The 22174-nt window shown below is 39.7% G+C and overlaps 1 protein-coding gene across 3 annotated transcripts in view; it reads right to left on the bottom strand.

The window, feature by feature from the left end:
• PDGFD (platelet derived growth factor D) overlaps window positions 1–22174 on the bottom strand; it is a 147511-nt gene that overhangs the window by 16436 nt on the left and 108901 nt on the right. For 2 of the 3 annotated variants that reach the window (XM_009476846.2, XM_087758989.1), the window contains exons 4-5: window positions 16918–16977; window positions 12034–12235 (exon numbers count right to left, since the gene is read on the bottom strand). In XM_009476846.2, coding sequence (XP_009475121.1) covers window positions 12034–12235; window positions 16918–16977 — 262 coding nt within the window. The remainder of the gene's footprint in view (window positions 1–12033; window positions 12236–16917; window positions 16978–22174) is intronic. The other variant, XM_087758990.1, reaches the window with a different exon arrangement.

The following is a 22174-nucleotide window of genomic DNA, read 5'->3' as shown; positions in this document are numbered from 1 at the left end:
GAATTCATCTTCATTTGATTCAAATCTTCAAATTTCAGAAAAAAATGGAAAACTGGAAATCAGAAACACCGTGTCTCACTGAAAAATCATTAATTATATGAACATTCTTTTTTAAAAGACAAGTAAATTACACTCAAAACATAAATTAAGCTGAACAAAAAAATAACAGAAAATGACTGGAGGGTACAGCAGACAAAAAATAATCCCTTCCTACCCCAAACAGTATTTTCTAACAAACAGATACATCAACAGGAAAACAGGACCGGCTCAAATGAGAACTGAGATAATGGTTTAATGTTTGTGACCATATCAGATTTTCATGGGCATATTTAATAGCTCAACATCACCTCTGGTACTGAGTGCACCTATGCTCGTGCTTTACTATAAACATGTGAAAGCCTCCAACAAAGACAGGAGCACTACAACGCTTCATACCTTCTGTGACTCAGCCCTTGTCAACATCACAAAGTAAATTGTGGAAAAAGCTGTGATTTGTAAATATGCACCTTTACATTTTGGCCTGGAGATATTCACAAGGCAGATATGCAAGAGGCAAGGGTACGTAAATGTCATGAGTGCTATTATAGAAAATCATAGCAGCTTCACTTTTCTGGCAAGGTGTTATCTCAGTCAAAAAAAAATTTAGCAGATAAATTGCAATTTTATAGCAATTGTGATACATCTCGCCATGAAATCTCAGTGGTTCTCTCCTGAGAGCTAGCACCTCTCCAAAAGAGGTATAGATCATCCTCCTGATATAAGCACGTAATCAATGGGGCTGCTGGTATACTCATGCACTGGGAGAAAAATACACTCTGAATGTCCACAGCCAGGACTTAGAAGTCCAGAGAATATTGATTTCTTTGTTTTAACAGAAGATATTTTGTTCTCTGCTGTCATTCTCCAAAGCCAACCCTTCCCATTGCAGGCTCTCAGGCTAATTCTTCTCGCAGGGAAGAGTTTTCCACTCTTCTAAACATTCTCATCAGGACCTTTGCCATCAGCTTTGCTTACTGATAAAGCAAAGAGGTATCTGGCTACTATTCATTTCAGGCAATTGACATGAAGGAAAAAAAAAATTAATCAAAGGAAGAAGAGGGGAGAGACTATTCTGCTTTCATAAATAATGAGATTTCTTGAGGGGAAAGCCTGGATCATCCACACCGTGGCACAGCAGCAACCCAGGGGAATGGATACTGATATGAGCAGGCTCCTGTCTGGACAGGCTGGCCATGGACTAGGATGGCATTCGCCGATGGTGCATCTCTACACATAGTTAGAATAAAATGCTCAAAGGCTTAATTCAGCCTGTGATTGCAATGCCTCCTGCTGAGGTAGCACAAGAAACAAGGCTTCCAGCAACAAACTGGTCATTAGAGAGGGCCCAGACCCAGGTCACATGAACTGATGTCTGTGTCAGGAGACTGAACAAAATTTGCTCTATCACAGATGAAATTTCCCCTCAGGCTCAACAGTCCTCCTTCCTGCATTGAGCTGATATCTACTGTCACTGCTATGTTATCAACACAGAAATGAGTCTTTGTAACGAGACTGGCAGAGAGGGACAGCACCGGCATTTAAAGGACCAGGGCGGGGGGGCTTTCCTGCAGAGAGCATATTACATCCATCACAGTGTTACACATATTAGCTTCAGTACTTAAGCTGCTCAATTTAAATGGCAAGGGGTGACCTGGCAAAGGCCTTTCACTGGAGGGACGGCTTTGCTCACTAGCCTTCAAAAGCTTAGTTTTGATGACTTTCAGAAGTCTTTGCAGGGTCTCTTAGGCTGTAGCTGAGTCAGTACTGTGGAGAGCTGTTGACTTGCTGGAAGCACAGGAAGGAATAACCAGATCATTAGGATAATTTTTTTCCCTATGCAGTATGAATGAATCAGCTATTTTCAATGAGGGCTCAAAACTTTTTCTGGATGCATTCTTCAGGAATTCTGAAATCAACCAGTAGCAAATACATTTTATTTAGTGTATTTTTCTATGATGAACTATTTTTGAAAAGCCTATGGGAAATTTTCTGTGGAAAATTGCATGAATTCTCCTTGATTTCATACTCAAGGCATTCTGATCCTCACTTATTAGCAGTTTTCAGGACCCCAGATCCCAGAGTTATCAGTTAAGATGTGAATGCTCTGCACTTTGGCATATCTCAGGTATCAGAGTCCAGGTTGGAATGGACAAATACAAGAGCAGAATGGTCTTATTTTAGTGATGCTGAAATAATGAAAATAAATAACTGCAAGCAGAGAAGGAAAGACTAAATAAAGGGCTGAAGAGATACACTAATCATCCTCCATAAAAATTCATCTGGTGGTAAACACCTACGCTCTTTTTCACTCTGCTCTACAGAAATCCAGCACCTGGTGGGATAAGGTGAGCGCGCAATGTCGTCTGTGAACAGCGTATACTGCACTCTGGTAGTATCACACTGGCACCCAAGAACAGCTCCCATTGCCTAATCAGCTTTAGACCATGGTTTGAAGCCCCCTAACAAAAGAACACATTTTGCTCTGAACAACTCTCTCAGCTGAAAGCTTCGATATGCCTTCTTCCCCGTCTTGGGATTGTTTTACTTTCTGGAGCCAGTCCATTCCCTCATCCATATAACAATGAGATTTTACAGTACAGTCAGTTTCATGGATCACTTCACTGCTGTGACTAAAATGTAACCGAGCCTTGGTGTGATTGGTGTGAAATCCTGCTGCTTTACTTATCAAGGACTGAAACCACTGGAGTCCTTAATTTAAAACTAGAACTAAAAGGTTCTGTAGACTGGATGCAAATAACTTGAAAGTACTATTACAGAATGTCTGCATCAGAGATTCAATTTAAAGGCAAGGCAGACATAAAAAGATGCACTGGAGCAGTAAGCTGGATACTTGGGGTACAGCGTTTGCCCCCTCCTCCCCCTTAAATTCTATGCTTAAATCCATCCTCATTTCACATAGCGCTATGGCATGTGCTTACCTTGAAACATTGATCTTAATCAGAGGTAAGCACTGAAATCAGGGACTGCAGCTAATATCATGTCTTATTCAGAAGGGACACCTTTAAAGATTGGAGACAAGTGAAAACCTGTGTTGCTGGTCACTGATTAATTTTTAAAAGACAGGCAGTCTGTTACGGTTTCTTTTAACACTTTATCTGTTCCAAATTCATACACAGCCTTAACATTTTCATATCTGAACATTTTACGCTTTTTTTCATGCATTAGCCACAGACCAGAGCTGAGGTGTAAGAGATGGTAGTCACCTTGCCACAGTATTCCAATACCACACGTACCACTTACGGGTACAAGTTACTCCTGGGGAGATTCCGACTGGACACAAGAGGAAAATTTTTCACAATGAGAACAATCAGCCATTGGAATAATCTCCTCAGGGAAGTGATGGATTCCCAACATTGGACACTTCTAAGATTCAGCTGGACAGAGTGCTGGCCCATCTTGTCTAGACCGTGCTTTTGCCAAGAAAGGTTCTACCAGATGATCCTTGAGGTTCCTTCCAACCTGGTATTCTATGATTCTATGTCATGGCCATCTACAAGCAAGGCAAGAAGGATTCAGTCAGGTGCAGACCAGTCAGCCTAACCTCAGCCCATGGTAAAATTAAGGGGTAAATCCTCCTAGAAGCAATGCCCAGGCACATGAAAGACAAGAAGGTGACTGGGAGCAGTCAGAATAGATTTACCAAGGGCAAATTTTGATGGACCAACCTGAGACTGTGATATGATGAGATAACTGTCTTGCTGGATGAGGCGAAAGCAGCAGAGGCATCTGCTGATTTCTGACATTGATCTTTGCAGCCAGACTGCTGAGATAAAATGGGATAGGTGGACTACAAATTCAGTAGATAACCTGAAGGTCCAAGAGGCTTGAGCAAAATGGTCAGCAATTCCAAGTACAGCTGTGGCTGGCTACTAGCAGTGCTCCTCAGGGGGTAACGCTGGGGGTCAATACTGCTGAAGATCTTCACTAATGATTTGAACAATGGAATGATGTGAACCCTCAGCAAGTTTGTCAGTGACATCACATTAGGGAAATTTGTCCATGTGCTGCAGGGCTGCGTTTCAGAAGGACCTCAGCAGGCTGGAAAAATGTGCTGGCAAGAACCTCATGAGGTTCAGTGATGCCAAATGGAAATTTCTGCACCTGACATGGAATAACCCCATGCATCAGTCCAAACTGGAGACACAATGGCTAAGCAGAAGCTTTGCAGAAAAAGCCTTGGCATCCTGGTAGACAGCAGGTTGAACATGAGTCAGCAGTTTGCCTTGCAGTGACAGAGGCTGCACACTGAGTTGCATTAGGAATAAGGTGGTAGCAGGTTGAGGGAGATGAATACTGCCCTTCATTCAGCTCTTGTGAACCTGCACCTGGAGTACTGTGTCCAGTTTTTAGCCCCCTCCAGCAGATGAGAAGGATGAACAAACTAGGAGTTCAGTGAAGGGTGACCATGATGGTTAAGGTGCTGGTCCAAAACAGCCACAGCAAGGCTGAGGGAACCAGATTTGTTTAGTCAAGAAAGAAGACTAAAGGGGGTTCTAATAATCAGCTATCTAAAAGGGGCTACAGGGAGGACGGAGCCAGTCTCTTCTTGGATGCGCACAGCAAAAATACAAAGGGCAAAAATCACATGTTGCAGCAAGGGACATTTGAGTGAGCTCTAAAGAAAAACTAATCACTGTGAGGGTGGTCAAACACTGGGACAACTTATCCAAAAGCTTGTGGAATTGCTCTAGTTGGAAATATTCAAAACTTAACTAGAGAAGGCCCTAAGTAACCTGATTTAACTTTGAGGTTGGTCCTGCACTGAGCAGAGGTTTGGATGAGATGATCCACAGAGTGCCCTTGTAACCATAAATAATATTCTGTTAATCTGTGATTGATACTAAACTGCCATAATGCCTGTATGTCTGCTGTCCTTCCTGAAAGGATATTAACATCACTATCCACATGGAGAGACAAGGTTTGAAAGTCTAATTTTGGTCTGTTATGAAGGCAATGTGGATTTGTGGAACCAGGTTTCAGCATGACACTCAGCACCAGACTATGTTGATGACAGGCCACGTTAAGAATCATCTGTATGTAGACAGACTATAAGGCTTAGATCCTCAAAGATGTTAAAATACTTAACTCTCACTGAAGGGACTTGCCCACATTATACAGGGAATGGGTGCAGAGACTTCCCAGCCACTGACCATCCTCCCCTGGATGTCAAGCAGAAATCTGCATCTCCTTGGGCCTCCTGCTGAAGGCATGCAAACCAGCACCAATTCTGCTAAAATTTCTAACTCTTATGCTCTTTTCGGCAACTAAAGATATGTACTCATGGAATAGGGCCTGCACTTGTTAGCTTGCCCCTGTTTATATTTTGTGCATCAGCAAGGGATGTAACTGCAGCGTGGTTGGAGTACTGTGTGTCAAGTGGGGATCCAGAGCTCAGTTCTAGTTTGACTGTCATCCCTTTTCATGTGTGGCTTACAGTTTACAACAAGGGTTGTTGTGCTGCTGTTTTAATTTTAACTCTTGGCTTTAAAAAATTTCTCCTATAGAGAATGGAATTTCTCAGAGACTTATGAATGTATTGAACCCTTTATCCCCAGAATTCATGCTCCACTAGCATAAAGGTGTGTGTCAGGGCTGTGTCAGGTAGAGTACAGGTACGGCACAAGCAGTGAAAGACATTCAGAGCAGTGCTGTAGCTGACTGAGGCTATGGTGTGGTTGGACTTGAATTGGAAAATGCAGTCCCATACATATGATAAACAGTCACATCTTCCACTGGTTAAATCACCTAAATGCACTGACAGTGTCCTGGTTTTGGCTGGGATAGAGTTAATTTTCTTCCTAGTAGCTGGTATAGTGCTGTATTTTGGATTTAGTATGAGAATAATGTTGCTAACACACTGATGAGTTAGTTGTTGCTAAGTAGTGCTTACACCAGTCAAGGACTTTTCAGCTTTCCATCCTCTGCCAGGTGCACAAGGAGCTGGGAGGGGGCACAGCCAGGACAGCTGACCCAGACTGGCCACAGGGCTGTTCCATACCGTATGGCGTCATGCTCAGTATATAAACTGGGGGGAGTTGACTGTGGGGGCAGCGATCGCTGCTTGGGGATGGGCTGGGCATCAGTCGGTGGGTGGTGAGTGGTTGCATCACTTGTTTTTCCTGGGTTTTGTTCCTCTCTCTCTCTCGTTGTTTTCATTACAAATTATTATTTTATTTTATTTTATTTTATTTTATTTTATTTTATTTTATTTTATCTTATCTTATTTTATTTATTTCAATTATTAAATTGTTTTTATCTCAACCCACGAGTTTTCTTACTTTTGCTCTTCCAATTCTCTCCTCCATTCCACCACGGAGGGAAGGTGAGCGAGTGGCTGTGTGGTACTTAGTTGCCGACTGGGGTTAAACCACGACACACTGATGAAATTACTCTTCTCCATACTGAATGTTGACCAAACCCTGTGGCTTTTAGTCTTCTTCAACACATATGGCTGACAGTAATCACTGTTCCACTGCACATGCTTAATGATACCACAATAAGTACTTTGTTAAATATACCTGAAAACTTTGGGATCTGTCCAAGTCTTTCTCGTGGCAGCTGGGGAGAAGATGCTGAGATTTGGATTTACTACAGAATCACAATGCCAAGACAAACCTCCTCAATACAGCAACTATTATTTTAGAGGAATGAGAGATCAGAATTTCAGTGGGATTATAACTGTCCACATGAAACAAGGTTCACAATATATGGGCCTATTATAGACTGGCAAACCAATTATCAGCTGTAGTATGGGTCAAGTAGCAAAAGCAGGCCAAACCATGAGTGTCATAAATGGACATAGCTTCATTGAAATCAATGGAATTGAACAGCTTATTCCAGTGATAAATAATATGCTGCAAGTTTCACTAGCATTTTAAAAAAAAGGTTTAATAAGAAAAGCTTTCACTGCAGTGACTGACAATAATGTAACGTAAAGCATGAGGAAAAATCTCATTTGTCACAGAGGGGGAAAAGTATGGATGTAGATCTGAATTAGATTGTGAAATGAATGAATGTGTGTAGTTTGCATGCAGCAGACAATTTGGTTCCCAAGTGAAGAAGGGTGGAAGAAATACCCTGATTTTTAAGCACAGGGAATACTTTAAAGTAGCAACTATTTGAGCAGGTATTCCATCTACTTGGAATATTCACATTTGCCATGAATGAGCAGGCATTGAGCATTTGTGATGCCTGCACTCCCTGTCTGGTGCACTGAAACTTGCTGGCAGCCATCCCAGAACCTTTCAAGGAAGAGTACATGGACGTTTGCAGTAATTTACTGGCCACTCTTTGTAAACTCCTGAGAAATTACATTCCTGAATTAAAATTTTAACTTCTTGCTAGACCACTGTAAGTAGTGACAACTAAAAACTATTGTTAAGGACATGGCAAAACTTGCCTGATCTTGGGAACCTGTTTGGCAATGGACAGCAGAAACATTCCACGAAGACTTGTGGTCTCATCTCGCTACTCTCCTTCTAGAGAGCAGTGTGGCTATGCTAGCAAGTTTTTATTTATTTAACTTGTGAAGCTGTCATTGCAGACAGGTGTTACTGCAAGAATGTCCCACCTGATTAATTTCTTCTGATTGATAGCCAAAGGCTTCTTGCATACTATTTCCCAAAAAGAAAATGAGCTCAGAGGCGTGTGTAGTCTTGTTCATTACCAGAATGTACCTATCCATATGTGTTCCTGCTTCCTAGGTTTATTTGTGAGAAAACCTTTCCTTTTTGAAGATGACCCCTTTCTCTAGGTACCATCCCCTAAACATTTGGAACTACTTCTGTGATGAGAAACAGTGAACTTTTCTTTCTCCTTTCTCTCTTTATTTGTACACAAGCCATTTCACAGGCAGAAGTCTTTTCTTTTTAAAAATATAAAGCCTTTTTCAATGGGATGTAAAACTTCAGAGTGAACAACAAAAGATAAATGCAAACAAGCATGTGAGAAAAGTTAAATGATGTTTAATTGATGGTTGGAACTGTTTGCAACAGTATCTCTGAGGAGCTCTTCTAATACTATCAAGCAGACACATTGATGCTTTCAAAAATTTAAACTGTTGGATCAAGAGTTTTCCTTCAAACATGTCTGAATGCTCCTTATGACTCTCTAAAAGAAGAGACCTACTGTCTAGAAGTTCAACATAATTGTAAAGTATGACTGCTTTCTTTTTTATATCTACCTGTGTTCTTGCTAAGAACAGTATTAAATAACTCAATAGCCAGTGATACCCTTTTAGAGATGCTTTATATTTGTAACAGCCAAATTACTATGACACTGAGGTCAGCTACAACATATTACATCAATGCAAAAGGAATTATTTTAAGGGATATATTTTATTTGGTATGACCTGCTTTTTTCCTAAGAGTCTAGGATGAGCTTAAGGCTGAATATTCACACTTTCAGAGTTTCTAAAATGCAGCAATGGCTAACAAACCTTTCTGAGTATATTTACAACTGGTGCAAAGGTTATTTGAAACACCTACTTGTCATATTGTCATGTAGGAGGTGTATACTGTATTTTATAGCTTATACAAGGCCTCTCATTTAAGGATTTTGAAAATGCGAATGTGTATCTTCCCCTTTCTTTTCTGTCCTTTTCTTCCAGTCTAAGTTTCAGTGTGATTCTATAGTTGACTTCTACTGGAATGGTTAACAGCAAACTTCACTGAACATATGTAGAGTTAAATTTAAAACTTCATGTGGTTATTAGCGAGACACACCTGATACCAATATCTCACTGCAAAAGTGTAAATAGAAAGAAACGCATTTAACTCAATAGAGTTGCATCAGTGTCGTAGAGGTGTGAGATCAGATTTTGTAGATGGAAAGGAGTTATCAGACATCATATAGATTTAATCAACACAGTCTTCATCTTTAAGGTTCTGCAGGAGGTATCCAGGGAGGGATCAATCTTATAACTGTGTATAAATATATGATAGGAGGGAGTAAAGATGGAGCCAGAGTCTTTGAACGGACAAGAGGTATTGGACACAAATTGTAATGCAGGAAAACTTATTTGAATATTTAAAAAAACCTGTTGTTTGTTTTTTTGTTCTGAAGGTGGTCAGACACAGTTGCCCAGAGAGACTGTGGAGTCTCCATCCTTGGAGACATTCAAAACTTTACTGAACATGGTCCCAAGCAACCTGCTGTTGGTGACCCTGCCTTAAGCGGGGGGGTTGGACTAGACAATCTCCTGATGCACCTTCCCACTTCATCTATTTTGTGATTTTGCGAGTTTCAGCTATGCTAAAATACTGTACTTCTTATTTCCTTGACCCTGATCCTTATCTTTGTGGATTATTGATTGCTAAATTAAGAAAACATACCATTTAAATGTCACATATCACATATCCCTGTTATCAGAATTGGTATTCAGCAACACTGCCTCTTAAGCTCAATTTTGTGGCACAATTTGGTATGGGCAGAGAGTTGGATACGAGCGAAATCATTAATGATTCATTTATACTATTTATATGACATGTTCTGAAAATGCTGTGAAAGATAGGCAGAGATTACATCAAATTGTTCTAATCTGCCTCAGGGCTGTTCTAACTAAGGATCAAGAATAAAACCCAAGCTGCAAGCAGAAACAGATAGATATCTGAAATAAATGATGATATAATCTATTGCTCTCTTTGTTGCAAGGTTATCCCAGTGCCTATAAACATTCCTCAGAGATACACAGTGTCTGTGTTTAAAAGCCACCAAGCATTTCTAATTTAAGGACTTGTTAAAGCTATTCCCTACTCCTGACATCATCCGAGAACAAGCCTTTAATCTTGTACAAAGTTTATGACTAAATAAAAATTCTTAACTGAAATTTTTTAAGTATTTGATTGTGGTGAGGTACTTTTGTCCAGAGGGCTGCTAACAGTCAGGGAATTTGGCCTTTAGCTTAAAGACAAAAGAAAAACTGTTACAAAACTTTTTTTGCTTATTCCTGTAACCAAAACAGTAACAAAAAAATCCTATTAAAATAAAACAAGTGTTAAAATAATAACTGGAAAACCCTTTATGTCTTTTTACAATGTTTTGTTATGCAAGAAGCTGAATTACATTTATACTAAATGGAGAAACCTTTATGCATCTGAATTTTCCGAGCGCTACCAGATCAGATTGACACCTGTAGCCTACATGATCAGCATCAATAACGCAGCAAATGCTATTTTAGATATATGTCGTCATTTAAACATATGGGGTACTAGGCCAAATATGACCTGAGAATCAAATAAAATCTGGAGAGCAGAACCAGTACAGGATCCAGATTTCCAATCAGCTGCTATTAAAATCAAAACAGACACTTTATTTCTTTTGTATACATGTCTATCAGTGCCAAACCCAGCCTGGGAATAAGAGACACACAGCTCATGTTTCACAGACCCCTAAATGAGATCAAACTGATCTCAGAAGCAATGCAGCGGCAGTCAGGTGACATTTTTCACAAAACATGGTCTGTTGTGATTGCCTGAAATTTCTGATGTGCAAAAATGGAACAAAGTAAAGGGGTTCAGTTTTCACCGGATGGGTGCTCAGGGCTTTATCACAGGTTCCTTTGAAGTGCTGAGCCCAAAACCAGACAGCCAACATGCCTTGGAAACTGTAGGCCAAGTTGGCTGTGTATCTGCTAATGCATTGTATGTGCCTGAGGTCATTCTCCTGCACAAAGGTCAACAGCCATGGGACAGCACACATCCCTATCGTAAACCTCTTACCCTCCAGGACAGGGTGGCCACATGCAAACTGCCTACCGGGAATGGCAGCTGGCCTCTGTGTACTCCTGGTTTTGCCCAGCAACGACCTCCAAGAATGACACTTGGCCTGGGCCAAAATTAAGCAGAGACCAGGCTGACAATTTAGCAACACGATGATTTGATTTCAGAGCCTGGGAACACTCCTTGACACTATTTTTCCTAATACAGATGCAGCCTATATATCTTTTTTTCAGATCAAAGCACATTAAAGCCTCATCATTTGATAGCAAGTAAGTTACAAACAGAATTGAAATCCTCTCTCCCTGCTTAGCACACACTTAACATAATGGGGATGGGATTTGAGATGCAAATAAATTGTAGATTGCACAGAATCAGAACTCTGACTTGGGCATTGTATTTATAAAGAAGAATGCATATGAATACATATCTTGGAAATGGAAGACAATATTAAGAAGACAACTCATATAAAATGTTTCACTCCAGATCTGTGAAAACTACAGGAATTGTCATCTTGCAGAACCCTAACAGACCTCCTAGATCTGTGCTTGCACATAAAGGGCAATTTCATCAGGCCCTTCAGTGCATGGTTACCCCAGAGCATGACTGTCTCTTCTAAATAGTGTTTCTTTATAATTATGAGTTTGTACTGCTAGCTTAACATCCCTTTGCTTTACCATTTGGTGGATGATTTGAACTAACAGAAGGAAACAAGAAACATAACCCAGAAATGTGTGCTTTGCTCAATTACAGACAAAGATGTTAAACCATAATAATGTTCCCCACCAACATAATGAAAAACAGTGAGATGTTCCCATCCTAAAAAAACAGCTGCACATACAGGTGTCTGCACCAGATGCTTCCCTAAGCACAATGTGATAAAAGTGATTATTCCTCACTCAACAGAGAACAATCCCTAAGCAGGGTATTTAAAGGAGGATGATAGTGCAGGTAATTAGGAGCCCCATGCCTTACACACAAAGCAATGTTTAAGAGGGTGAAGCTGAGAACCATCTGTCCTTTACACATGGGCCTATGTTTTTATTTGTGAATTCATCATAACAAGGGACAGTTTTCAGTCTGATTTCTCAGGCAAGATCAATGACTTCTCCCTGGTTTTAACAGGTAGTAGCTTGCCCTGTGGCTCCAATAGGAACACAGGCATCAGAATCTAATACCTTACCAATGGACATTTCTGTGAGGAGTGAAGGAATAGCCTGGTCTTGCCCCAAAGTATGTGTATAGTGTCTTTTCCTACCTTTGGACTTCCTGTCGTGGTAGCTCCTGCCTCGATAGTGGTGACCACTGTCTGTGTACAAATTCTCAAGATCTTCTTGCCAGGAGTCTGGGTTAAAGTGTTTGAGCAGATCCTCCACCGTGTCAAACGCAGCAATGGTCTGATCCAGTGCTTCTGCCGTGAGCGTAGAGTCAGTCACTGATGGAGAGGGATAGGATACCCCCTAAGAGTGACATACATCTCAGTGCACTTGGAATGAATTACAGCACCACTTAAAACAATTGAAAACAGTTACTGAGAAACTTGTCTCATTATTGACTGAAACAGCTACTTTGGGCCATCTTTTGAAGTCCTTAGCTGGATCAGGCTTTGTTATGCCTGTATTTTCTTTTGCAAGAAGATGAAACATCAAGGAACTCCCAAGCAAATCCCAGAGGAGATGCAGGGAGTGGAAGCACTGCCACTGCTGGACTGTCAACATGGACACCCACTCCTCAAAGGGGACAATGTTTGCACATATACAAAGATATAATGGAAATTTCTGCTGAAACCACTGTGATGGCCATGACCACACAACGGAGGTGCCTTGTGGTGCGGGGGTGATGCCTTCACAGCTCTGCCAGCTCTGTTGGTAAATCCATAATAGGCAGATCAGAAACCACAGCAGAGAAAGACAAAGGCAACAAGTCCACTAGATGGTCTTTTCTTCCCTGGTCAATCTGGACAACAAATTTGGCTTCGTTAAAGACTTGAAAAGATGGCCCTTTATTCCCAAGAATTAAATGTGTTATGAAATACCGACTAATGGCAATTCTCCCGCCTTTTTACCAAAAATACAAGTTACTAAGCAAATCAGAAAAATTGTGATATTTGGCTATCAGCAATATAACAATGAATATTAGGATTACCAACACAGTGATATCCTCACAATTATATCATGATACCAAGCAGAATGTTATTTCCAACCAGGAAGGGCCAAGTACCGTTCTCTGAGTGTATCTGGTTCCCACTGAACTTGTGGCACAAATTGACTTTGACAGAAACATTGCAGCAATTTCATTTTTAATGGAGAGGACTTTAAACATTTTTAATAATCGTTATTTAGAATCACAATATTCACTACCCTGATATCACTTTTCCCCCTTTCCAACCACAAAGCCTCATAGTATATGTAAAATATGTGCAAGAAAAATTATTAATGAAAATCCGTTACTTTCTGAAGAACCACAATCAAAATAACTGATTTTGTCCAACAAGAAGCATAATACAGCACAAGAGTTCTGTTTGGATTTTGGTCTTAAAAGTTAAAACATTGGGGGAAAACCCTCTTCTCTCATGAAAGCCCAGCTCTGAAGTAACGTAGCAGAAATAGGCCATTTAAAATTAACGGCTCCCCAAAATAATTTTTTGCCTCATCTCCCAAGTAAACGTATATGTTAAACTATTAATCTTTGTGATTAACTTCACTCAGTTGGGTAGTGACGGAAAGGCCAACTTATTTGGGTAAAGTTACTCACTTGTTTGTAGGATAGTGTCCTTCAGCGCTTACTAAAATAGTTTTAAAGTATGTATGTCTTTTGAAATAAAACTTTTATCTTTAACTGTAAGTTACATTGCAAAATTAATAATCCTTTAATTTTACTGCATATGTTTGCTGGATGTATGGACAGTCGAAATTATTAAAAACAAGAAAGAGAAGAAATAGAAAACATTACAGTAGTGCGGTCAAGGAAGCGTAGATGCGTTTTACTGCTTATTGCCAACAGCACAAGAAGTTTCAGAGGGCCCACTTGTGACTGCAATGCCTCCACCATGCAGTGCTAAATAAGACACAGTGCAGATGGCTGTAAAAATTCATGACCCACTAAAAGGGAAAGCATACCTCAGAGCATCTCTCCTGACTTCTAAGTGGCTTGGAATAGATTGTCAAAGAGATGGGAGACCCAGGAGATGAAAAGCTCACACCAGCAAAGTGAACAGAGCGTTGTTACCTAAAGCAATGCTGCAGGAAAGACTGTGCTGTAGGTGAGTATCATGCAGTGTGCTAATGCAGTTATTGAGGTTACAAAAGAAAAATGCACCCAGATGCTACTTGCTTATTGAGGAGAACTCAGTGGAACTCATGGCTCGTCTGTGACTGCAGCCCAACAGGGAAATGTCAGTCCCCGATTACCTTTCAAAAGTGAGGGAGATGGTGCAAGGATGCCGAAGAAACAGCAGCATAAAAATCAGGCCATAGGTGTGTGGCTTAGACAATGCTAGAGTTTTTTTTCACGTGTTCAACTGTGCATTTCATTACAGAACTGCACGTCGGGCTGTGAATTTGTGGGGCATTTCAAACTCATACAGGCAGCAGGGATTCCCCATTTTCTTTTCATATAAAATCTCCTACGCAAGAGATTTGTGCAACCTCGTTCACACACAGAAGAAAGCTTAACTTTTTCTCAGTGACAGCCAAGTCAAGAGGAATTATTTCCACAGCTCAGATAACCTACTGGCAGCGACATCATGTGACAGGCCCAAAAGCAACTTCAAAGCTGCCAACCCAACTGCCTGTCTTTTGTCCTGCCAAGAACACGGCGCTAGCTTTAGAAGAGCTTGTGCTCATCATAATCTGGCTTCTGAGATCACATCCAAAGAGAGGGTAAGAGGAAGAGTGAGATGCAAGAAGAAGTGAAGAGCAAAGATTTTCCACATTATGTACCTCTTTTACGTTTCTTAAAAGCACTGAATGCATTTATGATTTCATGGGGCACAAAGGTATATTTTTTGTCAGTGCTTTTACCCTTAATTTCTATTGTCCCATTCTTTTATATTTTCTAACTGCATTGTGAAGATGACAGGCAGTTCAATGTGCACCACAGTTGCTTGTTGGTCATAACATTACTTAACAAATAATGGAATTTTGTTTCCTTTTTTTTTTTCTGTGTTTGCAATGCTGGTTTAAGGGCAGAAGTATTGGTTTTAGCTTTCTGACAAAAAAAAACCCAACAACAAAAAAAACACAAGAAATATGTTTCTGTGATAATGACATCAGACAAGGAAGAATAAATTTGCTCACCCTCAAATTTCCATTCTGAGAGTTGTAATGTATCCAGATCCTAAAATGAGTCTTTGGGTTGCCTGTGGGTTTGAGGGGCAAAACTTAGATCTGCCATGCTAACTGAGTATCAGCAGAACAGTATGTCAACTTGTCAGCAACTGACAGGTCTGAGTTTTTCCTTCTGCCCCTCAGGACCACAGCAGAATCCCTGAATGTTTCTCTCCTGAAGAATTCGGATGTCCTCAGACTTTTTCCTTGGTGCCTTTGGGAAAAAATACTCAACGTCTCTACCTTATTTTCCTTGAGGATAAGAAAGGCCTAGCGGGTGCAATGCATGCCCAGTGGAAGAAGGTATGTTTTATTAGATAGGGGATGGCATGGGAAAACCAATGAAACTGGGGTTCTGCTACTGTAGGTTTAACTGTAGGTTTCCATGTGATCTTGGGCATCAGCTTGCTACCTGTAATATTTGTACTGAACTTCCCTACCTGTAACACATTAACAACAACTTTTCAGAAACAAATAGATATGAAAGATAAATAAACTTTTTTTCGATATGAAAAGAATACTAGATTATTGTTTGGCGTATTGTACGCCTTATGATGTTAAGGAAGATAACTAACATGGCGTTTACCATATACTTGATCTCATTTTCATAGTTACCTGATGAGGGAGCCCTAGGCTTACATTTTCAAACATCAGCCTACCATATTTTTAAACAAAATACTCTGTCAATCACATGGATTTTTTTTCCAACCCCATATTAGAATGAAAAATGAGTTTATGTCTTTCAGTAAAACACTGTTTTAGCATCTCCTGCTTGGCACATCCAGTAGATCTCAGCCTTGCTAACGCTACTACTCAGGACTTTCAGCACAATTAGTTCAAGGCTATCAATGCATCGTATCATGAAGGGCAGGTGTTATTTGCAAACTCAAAGATAAACACGAGATTGGCTTAACATCTTCTAATTTTGGCAATACAGAATTTTCTCTCTACTCGCTGCCTGGCTTGGACACTAATCAGTAGAATTTACCCATATTTTATTTACTGCTCCTCCACTGGCAACTGCTGGCAGCGACTGTAACAAAGGTGCCATCACTAAACCCTCTTCCATGAATGCTCCAAGCATTCCTCTCAAGTCTGCTTTGAGCGCTTATCCTTGTCTCATGTGTTTTAAGAGGCGTTTATAAGAGCTGTGACATGGTGCTTACCAGCCAGCAGTGCACACAGAAGCGGACTGCCCGTATTACAAATTCTGATGCTACATTGCAATTCCCCAGAATTTAACTTGGGAAATTAAAGAGAGGACAGATTTTTGGCCAATGACACAAATCAAATATGATGAAGAGAAAAATAAAATTTTATACTGGATTACTTGTTTTCTTTCTTTTTTTTTTTTCCTAAGTTGCATTTCACTACTTAATATGGAGACTTCAGATATAATATTTTATTACAAATACTTAAAAAAATCTCAGTATTGACAATGAAAAGCTAGATCCATTTTCCTGCCAGCCTGTTTATAGTCCTCATTTTATAGTCCTCTATTTAGGTTGAGACAGTTTAGAATTGAAAATTTTAAGGAGTTTATTTTGTATTTTCATCTTGGCAGGATGAGTTTGAAAGCAAGAAATGTTTCCCAGTGGCTATCATCTCATGTGGTTACAACAGCTGATGGCATATCCTGAATCTTTTATCCTTAAAAACACACTACTTAAGTCCAGTATGAGTTGGATAAACACTTATTTCACCCTCTGCCAAAGGTGAATACATGGTTCTTCTGTGCAGGTGCCATTTTAGTGAGTTCAATTCAAGTCATCCTATCAATCCATCCATGGGCAAGATATTAACAAATTACTTACTGAGACAGAGCTTGTGACTGACTCCCAGTTGGTTTCTGAGGCTGCATGCTGGAAATCATCCTAAGGGGAAAAACCCACAGGAAAAGTCACCATTAAGGCAATGTCCTAAATTAACTGCAGAACCTAAAAAATGTCTCAGCATTCAACATCTGTCACCTTTTGCAACCCTCTTTAATGCAAGAGGCCCTTACCATGTGTCATTCCTAAACAGTGCTACTTGCATCCAGGTTCCTCCATTTTCATTGTTTATAAACTAGCTCCTTGTAAGCTTGCTGGGGCAAGGATAGGTATTATTATTATTTGTAATGAGATATACGCTGCTTTGCATAGCAGGACCTAATCTGTTCCTTACATTTATCTTCCAACACAAATATTGAACACCACCTCTGTACGTCTACAATCAGAGTATTAATGCTGTTCCCCAAACAGATCCGTTTTGGAAAGAATGTGGACATGCTAATACACTGGTACTTCTTAGCCAAGGTGAAAAGCAGGGTAATCTAATCCATTTGAAATGTAGTCCTAACATGACTGTACCGCTTTTGGTGCTTGGGCTGAACAAGACTTGCTCATCTGTGCAGAGCACTGAATGGCACAATGTCCTTTACATCAAAAAACACAGCCACAGTGCATTCACATTAGAAGTGTCATCGCACAAAACTGCATGGCATTTATGATTAATTTGAGCACAGGGATGGGATTCATCTCATCTACCTTTGGACATCTACAAAGCAAACATCTAATCTAGTCACTCTTGTTTTCATTTACAGTCAACTAAACCTAGCATTTTTAGGGTGCAAATCATCTGATCTATTTCAGAAGCTCAATTTGGGATGACACTGCATCCTAAAAATGCTTTTTTTTCCCCGTTGTCTATAAAGGGAGCCTGGGAGGACTAGTGTAGATACAGATGTCAAAATTGTAGATATTGACATGTGGTCACCGGAATCCCAGTCCGCTTGTCTGATAAGTGATGGGCAATCATTACTTAAATTATAAAGAAGCCATTTCTTTAATCTTTTGGCAGTTTTACTCATTTCCAACTGGAATAATTAAACCATGAAAAATGGAAAAAAAAAGGCAGCATTACAGAATGGTTATTAAACACACACATGCAGTGAATAGCTAATGATCGGCATGAATAGGCAGGTAAGGAAAGTGGACTGAAGTGACAGCACACCAAGACTTTAATTTCTAATAACAGAATTTATAATGAAAGGATTTAAAGAAGATGGATCAATGCCTGGGCTCACCATTTTACACTGACTCAGTATCTGCTATGCATTTTTTAAATTGGTGATTGAAAAGGAAAATGGAAGGGTACCTGCTTAGCTGATGCTCTCTAGACTCAATGCAGCATTGGACCATACTTATATGCATATATTCAGTTATTTCTTAGGAATGCAAAAGAGAAAATTCATCACATAATCTGCTAATTCATCAATAAAATTCTCCTTTAGTCAAGAAGGAACAGAGCCACTTTCAGGTTCAGACTCTATATACATGGTATTTTAATGTTTTTCATTTGCTACAGAAAAATATTCAAATGTCCCAAAAGTCACAGGATTGTTTATTCAATATTGGTACTGTTTATTCTTCCTTAAAACGTTCCTTTCTCTCAAATTTGAGGCAGGAAAATTGTAGTGATTTCTTCAGTACTTAAGATTAGTAGAAGTTAAGAAACCCCATCACACTATAGTGTCACTAAGTGACCACTGAAACGGCAGGGCTATTAAAACATTAATAATTAAAGGGGTCATTTTCTTCTAGGAATACAGAAGCAAAACATTGGTGAAATTTTTAATGCAGATTTTTTTTATAAACAGTAAAGAGATAGGCAAATGCTACAATCAGGTCATAAATAATTCAGGAACAGTGGGCTACCTTGGCCACATTCTCGACACATTTGGTTGCCCAGCTCTTGACAAGCCATGATTTGAAGTACATAAAAATGGATTTGAAAAGCTCATGGATCCTCTGGTAATGGTTGCCAGTTGCAAAACTTGGAAATAATTTCCTCTCTGTCATTAGCTTCCATTTAGCACGTCCAGAAAAAAGTGGCATTGAGTTCTGAGGCATTATTTTAAAACAGGAACAATCTGCCTCATTCAATGTCTGGAGAAGACCGTAGACAAGGAATAATTTTGTGTTTGAAGTGACGGTCCCCTTGTGTTATCTAATTGTAGACATCAAAAGTGTTTCTTTAGCCTATGATTCTTTGAGATGGTTGATGCCAGGGAACCCCTCCAAAACCCTGAGATAGATGTGTACCACCTGCTTCTTGGATCTCAAACCTGATGACTGCACGTTTTGACTCTGTGATTATATTTCATCTGCATAAACTGTTCACAACTATATGGCTTTGTTCCACCATCACTCAAGGCAGCTGCAGCCATTCTTGGCTTCTCGGAGCTTTCAACCTCTACAGTTTGAAGATTATTATTATCTGTCTTCTGCTTGTAGCTATTTCAAGTAATAATATCAAAGTGGTTCTCATCATTACAAAACCCTCTCCTCCTTTCTCACCATTGTCCCTAGCAGAACCTGAAAGACAAATCTATTTTAGTGCTATCTATGCAATTCATACTACCTTGTTTATATGAATTTACATATGATCACTTGGCTATTGTTTTCTCCATTACTTAAAATAACATTACAACTTTTAGTTAAAACATAAAAAAAAAAAAATTACATCTTTTTTAACTGAATACTGGAAAAACAGGGTGGTAATAATTTGACTACATCACCCTGACAACAGTGCTTTTATTTTCGTATGTGTGTCATGGTAACATAACAACGTTACATGAGACTTCAGCAAAGTATTGCATTAACCGTTCTACAAGCAGCAAAAATACAGGCAAAGCAACAGGGCTACCAACCACCTTCTGATAGCAGCTACTTTTATTGAAGAAAAATGACTTCCATACCTCAACTTCCAAAATTACACTTCAGCATGACAAATCCTGAGTCAGTCCTTAGAGTTAAATATGTATGGACATTGATATATTGTCCTTGGCTCTGTTTCAGACAAAGATAAGCTACTCTCTCCTTCACAGACTGACTTTGTCTATAGCCTGTCTCCCACCACTGATCTCCAATAAGTGACAAGGAGTCACGGGGAATACTCTTTGTTTCAGCTAGGGCTTTCACAAGTGGAGATCATGAGGCAAATCACTGCTATCAAGGATATATAAGATTGCAGAGCCAGATAGCACTGGTTGCTGAGGAAGATGGTTTGCAGCCTGGGGGTCCATGACCTGCAGCAGCACAGGCTCTGCTGAGCTCAAGCCATGGGGTTTGGCAGGGTCAGTAGGAACAGGGAGACATCAGGAAGACACCAGGGATGAGGCTGGGAAGCTCGCCAGTTTGAGAAGCATGTTGTCCATGACTCACTTTGCTGTACCACAAATATGGCAAAACATGTGAGTCCTCCCAGCCATGCTGAGTTACTGCCTGGTCCTCAAATTAAAAGCAAGAAGCATTTTCTAACATTTCTGTGATTCATCATTTTTTTACATACTTTACCACTGCAGTCCAGTCTTTTGTCATCTTGGTGTTTGACATCTATGAGGCATGATGCCTGGGATAGGCAATAACTGCCACAAGACAGGCACAACACACTAGCAGCTCTCTCCAGTGAAAAGAAGCCCCATATCTCTGTAAGCTCCTCTCTGAATTCTTTCTCCTAATCTGCAGGTCCCTGGGGTAATTGGATTAGGTTTGGTGAAAGATTGTTTATGTGCCAAAACAACTATAAGCTATGGCTAACAAAAGCTGAGGTGATGCTCTCCACTTCAGGGAGCAGGAAGGGTTCACAAAAGAGTTGTGGTTAAGAGCCCAGACAGCATCCTAGACTGACATTTAGTGCCTACCAAGTTTAATAAGGTCCTCTCCTAAAGGAGCAACCTTCTCTACTGTGACCTTGTCATGGGAGTGGAAGAGAAGTGAGCGGGAAAGGTAAAAATGCAGGCATGTTCTTGGGGCAAGTAAACCTAAGAAAGAGGAAGAAAGAAAAAAATTAAGGAAAAATGAACTTAGAGAAGATGAATGTGTTGGGCTCTGTCTGTGGACACCTCACTTGTGGTATTTGGATGCCACAGCTATAAACTATACGACAGAGAAGCAGCTTCTAGAAGTTTGCAGAGGAATAGGGCTAAGGGATGTACTGAGGCACAAAGGAGATTCTGCAAAATGAAATCAGAGGTGAAATGGGGCATGTTCAAACAGGTCCAGTGCAGAAAGAAAAAGAAGTTGGAATGTTTCACTGGAACATATGAATTAGGGACCAGGACAGTAGAAGGTCTGTAAGAAAAACCTAGGGTAAATTATAACTTGAAGAAAAAGAGATGAAATTATCCTAACATCTAAATTAATAAAAGGAAACTCAACGATAGTTATTTTTGAACAGTAGTCAACATGCATCTATTGCATTCAGAGCTGTTTGCGGACAAGTAGATGATAAGCAGATAAACTCGTAGCTAGTAATAATAAATTATAATAAGCTGGAAATAAGGTCTTTCTTTTTTTCCCTGTAGCAAGCAAAATTATCAATATTTTCTCTGAACATTGGATTTATAGATATTACATTTTATATACAAAGCAACAGGTATTTCAAGCAAATAAAACCCAAACTCAGAACATACTGTGTAACAGCAAGTGTTAAGTAAGAGGGAAAAGAAAAGTTATAGTTCCATTTAAAAAAAATGCTGTGATAAATACCCAAGTTGTACACTTCCACTGATTAATTATAATTTCTCATGTGACATTTTAGTATACTCCAATTTCCATTCTTAAAGATAAATAAACATATAGAGATGTACACTTTGAAATACCTTTTTCTTTTACCATACTTGGAATACATCACATTGCTAGGCTTCATTTTCATACCAGAATGATATTTTTTACCACTTGTCCTAAGGATGCTGAAAGATACCTCTTTTCCTACAGAAGGCTACTCACTAGGAAGTCAGAGGCTGCAGTTTTTTTACCTACAGTAATGGCCAAACCACTGCTCTGTTCAGTTCTGGTGACCAGGCTTTAAAATAAAAGATGTTGAATTTGGAAACCATGCAGCAATGATTATTTGTAAGCTGGAAATCATGCCTTGCAATGAAAGATTAAATGGAGGCCAGTGTCTTTCGAGAAGTTTAGAGGTACCTTAACCTTGTCTTTCCAGATAATAACTTGTAGTTAGCTACAAGAGGACATTACCAATGTTAACAAGCTCTTTTATCTATCAGTGCAAGCATTTAACAAA

The sequence above is a fragment of the Nipponia nippon genome, unplaced genomic scaffold (assembly GCF_047370975.1).
Source record: "Nipponia nippon isolate SJK-2023a ecotype South Korea unplaced genomic scaffold, ASM4737097v1 scaffold_2, whole genome shotgun sequence".
In the NCBI taxonomy this organism is placed as follows: Eukaryota; Metazoa; Chordata; class Aves; order Pelecaniformes; family Threskiornithidae; genus Nipponia; species Nipponia nippon.
Note: the sequence above shows the minus strand (reverse complement) of the source record. Positions and strands in the feature narration are given on the sequence as shown.